Source organism: Pinus tabuliformis, chromosome 7, assembly GCF_031772625.1.
Source record: "Pinus tabuliformis cultivar Carrire ecotype Pingquan chromosome 7, CPIR1, whole genome shotgun sequence".
NCBI classification, from domain to species: Eukaryota; Viridiplantae; Streptophyta; class Pinopsida; order Pinales; family Pinaceae; genus Pinus; species Pinus tabuliformis.
The window spans coordinates 318,840,553-318,848,530 of NC_142293.1; the positions used below are offsets into that span (position 1 = coordinate 318,840,553).

Genomic DNA, 7,978 nt, shown 5'->3' on the forward strand with positions numbered 1-7,978 from the left:
AAGACCACATGTCAGGAAAGAAGAGTGGACTAGGAATCTATCCAAATGGGCAATAATGTGGTTGGGGGCTAATATTTTGTTGGACCAGGTGAATTTGCCTGAAGTAGGTTTAATATCCTCCAGATCCCAGCCCAGCATAATATCTTCAACCCATTCTCTGGCAGGGTCCCTGACAATGGAGTCTCCCTTTTTCTCATCAAGAGCAAGGGTGACATTCAGATCCCCTGCAATGATGATATTTCCTGGATTTTGCTCTGAAAGAAAGGATTGAAGCGAGTTCCAACAAATTTTTTTCTCGCCTGGCAAAACAGGAGAATAAAGATTAAACATACTTACCTGTTGACCAGAATCTTTGTGAAGAAGCTGAGTGTAAAGCCAATGGGGGCTTATTTTTTCTTGAATAAGATCATATATGTCGTTGTTCCAAAAGGTGGCTATTCCACCAGAAGCGCCTCTTGCACTAACTGCTCTTCCTTGACCTTTTTGCCAAAAAAATTTACTGGATTGGAGGAGAAGAATTTCCTCCAGCTTTGTCTCCTAGATGAGGAGGATTTCAGGCAAATATATTCTCACTATGTCTTTTAAGGCTTCCTCTTTCAATCTGCTACCTAATCCCCTACAGTTCCAAGAGATGTATTTCATTATTTATTGACTTGAGGGATTGAGGCTCCTTTTGGAGCCCTGTTACTCTTGCGCCCAGATCTGGTATTCATCATTCCTTTGAGGGTTTTTTGGGAGCCTTGGAGGACATCTAGATAAGTTTTTTCCTCTCTGTTTCTTCTTAGATTTCCGACCCCTAGTCGTTTTGATAGGAGTGACTTGCGAGTTATCAGTTTCGGAATCTCTCTCTTCTGATTCTTCCTCAGATTCAGAGGCGAGACTGATGTGCTCTTCGTTGCCTTCTTTACCCCTCTGACAATCATTAACTGGTGGAACCGTTGATTCGGCTTCAGTTTCTTTCACTTGCTTCAACTTATTTCCTGTTTCCTCTTGTGTCTCCATGACATCCACCTTTTCTCTTGAGGAGGAGCCATCTTTGGAAGCAGCAATTGGATTAGGTTGTGGCTTCCCCAGCGGTACGGAGTTATTCTGCCCACGGGGCTTTGGAACAGCCTTTCCCTTTTTAATTTCTTTCCATCCTTCCTCTTCAACCGTGTTCCCTGTGGGAGCTTTTGGGCAGTTTCACTGAAAGTGTCCATGCTCATGACAGGTTCGGCATTTGAAAGGCAGCTACTCATAATCCAGCTTCTGATAATGCTGTCATTCTCCAACTGTGAGTTTGACCGCTTCTGGCAGACCGGCTTCCAGATCGACTCCCATGCAGATTCTAGCGCAGGTATATTGGCCCTTGTGATAAGCTTTGTCAATGAAACAACCCAGCCCATTTCCAATCTTCTGCGGGGATTGATAGCTCCAGCAGTGTATCGGAAGATTAGGAAGACGAACCCAGACCAGCGCCTCCTTAGGGACATCGACGGAGGGATCGAAATCGGGGCTCCATTTGTTAAGATACAATCCTTGATTTCCCATAAAATACGGCTCGTTTCTGAACACCAAATCACGATCTTCTTTGGATGTAAATTCAAAAATGAATTAGCCTCGTCCCACAGCATAACAGATCACGTTATTTTTCAGCTGAGGTCTCCAGTTTCGCTGAATCCATTCGTCCGTGGTTTTTGTGGAGGGCCAGCGGCCCATAAACTGCCCTACCAGTCCTCTGTCAGCGAGAGCAAGAGCGATTTTGATCGATTGTTCCTCTGGAAGTGCAATCTCTGGTATTTCTTCAAGTTTTTTTATGAACTTCGGCACTTCTGAGAACTAGTGTTTCTTCCCTTGCTGCTTTAAGAGGCTGCGGAATGCGTCTTCAGAAGATGGTGGAGGGGTGGGAGCGGCCTCCCCACCCCCAGGACCGCTCATGGTAGCGACGAGTCTCGATGGCGGCTGCAAACCTAGTCCAAACTCCGCAGAACAGAGCAGAGCGCGCGCAAAAAAATCCCTACAACAGTTGTGTGTTACAATGTGTGTCAATCCCTATTTTTTGGGGGTGGGCTCATGGAGAAGTGAATAAGTTTCCTAGAGATGGAATTCAGGTCAGGAACATTATTTTTAAGGTTAGGCATGGTTTTCAAGAAACCCTTGCAAAAGGATGGTGGAACTCTAGGGCACGTGAAGTTGGATATGGTTTTCATCAAAGGCTAGCCATAATATTTTCTCACAAATATTTTAAGGTAATTCTATTTCTCTAGACTCAACTGTTTTGTCTCTCAATTTGTTGTTGCTTATAGTGTGGTATGGGTCATGTTAGTCAATTTTTGGTGTTGTTGGGGCATACTCTGAGTTGTTTGTGATGGGGTTTTAGGGAGTTTGGGTCTCGTCCGTTTTTCCTTGGTTGGTTGGTGTTCAATTAAGTTGAGGGATTACTCACCAACTTTGGTTCAGGACTCAGTGTAAGTATGTGGTGGGAGGGTTGTTCTAAGTGGTCGTGATTCTCTAGTCTAAGGAAGGGGCTATGTGGTGAGAATCGAACAATCCTCTAAACCCTCAATATTATTTCAAAGGGAGGTTTTTAGTCTAGCATTCAAGGAGATGGAGTTGTTGTATTTCCTGTTGTTATGGTGTTTAGTGGTGTTCGGGGTCATTATGCTGCGATAAGTGAGTGGATTTGGAGTGGATTTGGAGGACAGGGCCACAAAGATGGATTGGGCCTAAGGTGCAGGTCCAAGAGGTAGTTTTCGTATACCATATAAAACTCTCTGGGCACCTAGGCTGAAATCCAGTGGTTGGAGAGAAATTTGAATCACGATAAACATGCATACTCAAATTCTAAACAAATGGATGAAGTTTTTCTTTGGCTTCCTGATCCTGGTCATCCCAGGGGTAGGCAAAACCAGTTTATGTATGCTATTACTCTCCACTAGAAACTCAAGACTATTGGGACTTGTTATTAGGGATAATCATGAATACACGAATGGTGTTATTTCATTTTTAAATAATATCTAGAGGAACCAATGGTGTATGTAGGCAAATCTAGACAACTAGATGCTTGTTTGGCTCACATGGAGAAACACATCTAATGTGAGTTCAAGTCGCTAGTGCCTCTCGATATGAGTGCACAAGACCCAACTCTTGTAACATCATAGACTCATGAGATGGTTATATGTTATGATTTGCTTCTTCTTGTTTACTACCATAGTTCTCGTTATGTAGTTTCTTATGTTTTGCTATCACTTTTAGTTTCTTGTAGAAACTTATTTTCATCATACACCTACCAAAGTCTAGTTCTGGTTTTCCAGAATGTGGTTGGTAAATTTTTGTAAAAGGACCATCAACAATTTAATATGATTTTCAAAGGAATACAATCAACTTACAAAATAATAATAATAATTAATTACATAAATAATTAATTATGTCATGCCTATTTTGGAATAGGGCTTCTAAAATTTTAATTTAATTATCAATCGGTATTACATGGATGGTAAGGATTTATCTTTCACAGAATATTTTACAATATTCATAATAGTATACACAAATCAAAGGTTGAGATTTATCTCCAAAATTAGTTATGCTATTTTTTTCCATTTTAATTAAATTGATTAATTAAAAAAAATTGTCATATGAACAAGTTTTATATAGAGTTATGATTTTTTTGGCATGCCTCATTGATAAGCCATTCTCTCTAATTAAGAATCTTATTGCCAACCTTTGTTTAATGCATATATATTTAACTTATAATAATAATAATTCAAAACAAAATTATAATTTAATAGTTTTTATGGTTTTTAAAAATTTTAGTAACAAGAGATAAAGTAAGTATTTTGATTCTTATTATGAATTGATGCCAATTGGCATTTACCAACCATTTAATTTATATGCTTGCATTAGTATATAACTTAAACATGTATGCACATGGAACAAGATTCTTCACCATGGAGATTTACCCTCACTGTAGGCTTTGTTCCAATATCTTGGACCAATACCATGACTTCTCAATAATACATGCCCAAAAACACTATATGATATTTGTTCAAATAACTTTTTTTTAATTAATCAATTTAATTAAAAGAGTAAAAAAAGCATAATTATTTTGGAGATAAATCTCAACTAGTGATTTGTGTACACTATTCTAAATATTCTAAAATATTTAAATCCCTATCATCTATTTAATAATTATTTATAGTTAAATTAAAAATTTTGAAATCATATTCCAAAATAGATAGACATATTCACATAAAATAATGAAAATCAGGGATTTGACTGCTAAGTCTAGCAAAGCATACATACTCTAACCCCATCTAGTTTTGAACCTATGACTTCTTGTCACAGCTTTTTCTGTTTTGTGAAAACCTGTCATAGCCATTAAAAATTAAAGTTCAAACGAAATTAAATATAAGGATTCCTGGCAGCCAAAGAACAGTGAGCAATCAGGAAATTATAAAATGAAAGCACTATGTAGACTTCTTCGATTTTTTCAATATTCTCTCCCACTTTTATTTGATAATTGATATCTTCAACTTCGATTTTTTCAATATTCTCACGTAACTTTTATTTGATAATCCATATCTTCTATTTCAGGTGGAGAGCCACCTAAAGAGAAAAGGTTCGGGGAACATTGAAGCGGGTTGTTTTATCGTGCACAGTCTCTGCAAATCAGATGTCTTTTCAGGCCGGAAAATGCCAAAGTAATCCCATAAAACAAATTCTCGCTCTCCCATAGAATTGATTGCTTGACACTATAAACCACAAGTTGTTACCTTGGCTCTCCTGTAACGAAACGTGCTTGTTCTGGATCAGGAATCCCATAAAACAAATTCTCGCTTTTGTTCCCTGGGCTCCAATCCTTTTGCATTGATACATCAAATCTTTACCAGAAAAATAGAATAAAAAACAGGCAAAAAGAAAAAGTAGCCAAAGCAAATTGCAGGGCATCAAGAAAAGAGACCAACGTCATATAGATGCCTGAGAAGAAAGCAACAGTGATCTTACCGAATATCGTACACTTTGAATTACAAGACTGCGGTTCCTTTCAATGAATATGGCGTTCAGGGCCACAATAAAGAGGAACAGTCTTCAATGGGTGAAACATTTAGGTCAGGGAATACCAGAACAAGGTTTCAAAACTGGTTTAGAAAAGCGAAAAAATAAAAAAATTCATGATAGATATTTATTTTTATTTAAAGATTATATTTTCAAAATCTACAATCAAGATAAGACTGATGTTCTAGAATCGAATCAAATCCAGACTTACGTTAAGAATCAAAGAATCAAATCATGCACAGTTTCTTGAAACTTCCATTATAAAAATTGGAGCTTAGTGCTTGTTGGGGTGGGAGGGCAATTATTTCATGGAAGATCACGTAAAGCTTTTGACACTTTGGTCCAGCCCTTTTTGCACGAGAGTGGTTCTTGCCTTGGAGTTCAAGGGTGTCGATTATGAAATCGTGGAGAGCGATACTTCGAATGAAATGGACCAGCTTCTGCAGCTGTATAATCCTGCTCTGAGAACGGTGCCGGTGCTGATTCACAATGGCAGGGCCATACCAGAGTCGTTGATAATATTAGAGTATATCGATGAAACCTGGCCATCTAAAGATGGAGTTGATTTCTTGCCTAAAGATGCCTACGATAGGGGTTTGGCTCGGTTTTGGGCAGATTTCATTGATAAAAAGGTATTGCTATAAAGTTGAATATGGTGTTTTATTCAGTTGAATATGGTGTTTTATTCAATATTGATTATGTTTCGGTGTTTGGAATTGATTTGCATTAGTTTTTAGCAATGTTTTTTTGTTGTTCGTCAAAATTGAGGTATTTTTTGTGTTATTTTTGGTGTTTGGAATTGATTTGCATTAGTTTTTATCAATGTTTTTCATTGTTTGTCAAGATTAAGGTATTTTTTGTGTTATTTTTTAAGAACTTGGTTATATAATTTTTGGTTATATTGTGAATTTAGTTATTTAAGATAAGTTTTTGAATTCACAAAGTCAGTATTTAAAAAAAGATAAAAATGGATATTTAATTTTTGCAGATTATTGACTTCAAAATTAAGATACCCATAAATCTCTACTAAAATTTAGGCTAAATTTATTGGAAAAAATGTTAAGAAAAAGAAAAAAACAACCATTTCATTCATATTTATGTTAGTAGGGTATTTTACCTCTGTTTCCACAATTGTAGAACTTGTATCTTCTTTTTCCTTCTACTCTTATGTAGTGAGAAAATCTTTTATCTTTTATAATTGGCTTAAAGTTCTTATTCATCAAAATTCTGGAAATAAAGATGACACTATTATGATCTTAATGTACCCAGTAAAACCAACTTACTTGTTCACACTTACTTACTTGTTCATACCTACTTGTACCCAGTAAAACCAACTTACTTGTTCACACTAACCTACTTGTTCATAGGTTTGTTTATTTCGTCGACAAAGTATGACCTTACGGTCTTCATCCTCTTTTTTGCCTACTAATTTTAATTTCCCCAAAGGTGGCTTCTATTCTCAACCCCTCCTATAATCTTGGAACCTATTCTTATTAAATATGGTCTTGATCTTTTTTGTCCACCAATTTTAATTTCCTCAAAAGTGAGTCCTATTCTAGACCCCTCCTATAAAATTCAAAACTATAAGATAGTAATAAGTAAACCTTACAGATACAGTGATGTGTGATGAGGCAGCTGGGTTCTTTCAACGAAACCCAAGAAGTGAGGGTTCAAATCACATTGTGTATATGGTGTGCCGCTCAAAGAGTAGACTCCCCTTATCAGTAAGTCTAAGCTCGTGCCAAAATCATAAATAATCATTAAAAAAACTAAACTCTACTCCCTATTAAATATTACCTTAATCCAACTTATAAATCCTGACATCTTAGTTCATAGTTCTGCTTATTTCTATGCATAAGACCTTTAAAAATCCAAAAAATGGAAATGTTTGCTTTGAAAATCTTCTTCCACTGAGGTTGCAAAGAGCAATCGATAAACCCTTTCATGGGTGAATTTATTACAGGTCTCATAAAAACGATATCACTGTTTTCAATCTTTTTATTGTGGGTGCTTTGGAGGGTTTCTACCATTAAGGTTATCCGATGAGTTTGCTGTTGAATGATTTCAGGTTCTTTCCATCATCGGTGGCATTGTGAAAACAAAAGGCGAGGAACAGGAAAAAGCAAAGGTCAAATTGGTGGAAGAATTCATACGACTGGACAACACGCTCGCCACGATCTCTCTGGGACAACCCTTCTTCTCTGGAGATCACATAGGGTTCGTTGATATCGTGCTTGCACCCTATGTATCCTGGCTGCGGGCAGCCGAATGCCTTGTAAATTTGAAGCTCCCTGATACTTCCAAATGCCCTCACATGAACGAGTGGATGGAGAAAATATACGAACAACCCAGTGTACAGAAAGCACTTCCCCAACCTGACAGGTTGCTGGAATATGCCAGAAGCCTCCGGAAACGCAACTTCGGTGATTAAAAACACTTTACATTGGTTCATGTTTCATTTAATTCTCTCCTGTAAATACATGTAACTATGTCCTCGGTTTAGTCTGAGTTGATACAGTAGTTTGTTTATCAGTGCAAAGTTTGGTCTATATCTAGCTTGAAGTTTTATGAGCATCTTTGTCAGATCTCAGCCTTCCTTGAATGTGTTAATTCATAGAAAAGTTAAGCTACATATACAGTCAATTTATTAAATCTCTAGGTACTAGACTATGTGTTTTGACCTACAAAACCACCACATTATCCTAAATAAATTCTTAGATTTTGTTACGTAGGAATTTACAGGGTAAGTTCCACAGAAAGAATACCAAAAGGACACCGGTCACAACCAGATCTCAAATCAATACACCAGTATTTTTGACGTGGTTAAAACCCTCAGAGTGCAAGGAAACAGTCCACGGCCTGTCCCAACGTGGGTACTACAGGCAATTTATTAATCAAAGAATGAAAATTTACATAATCTTCTCTCATGCACGGATTCCCCGAA

The 7,978-nt window shown here is 37.2% G+C and overlaps 1 protein-coding gene across 1 annotated transcript; it reads left to right on the plus strand.

Moving 5' to 3' along the window:
* The first annotated feature begins 5,306 nt into the window (after positions 1-5,306).
* On the plus strand, positions 5,307-7,608 carry LOC149247212 (glutathione S-transferase U17-like). Its single transcript, XM_089458149.1, has 2 exons — positions 5,307-5,666; positions 7,103-7,608. The coding sequence occupies exons 1-2, from the start codon at positions 5,343-5,345 to the stop codon at positions 7,463-7,465; spliced, it is 687 nt and encodes a 228-aa protein (XP_089314275.1). The 5' UTR covers positions 5,307-5,342; the 3' UTR covers positions 7,466-7,608.
* Positions 7,609-7,978: the final 370 nt, after the last annotated feature.

Coding starts and splice junctions, on each gene's coding strand:
- LOC149247212 (XM_089458149.1), top strand. CDS start 5,343: ATGGAAGATCACGTAAAGCTTTTGACACTTTGGTCCAGCCCTTTTTGC. Junction 5,667..7,102: donor CAGATTTCATTGATAAAAAG/GTATTGCTATAA, acceptor GAATGATTTCAG/GTTCTTTCCATCATCGGTGG.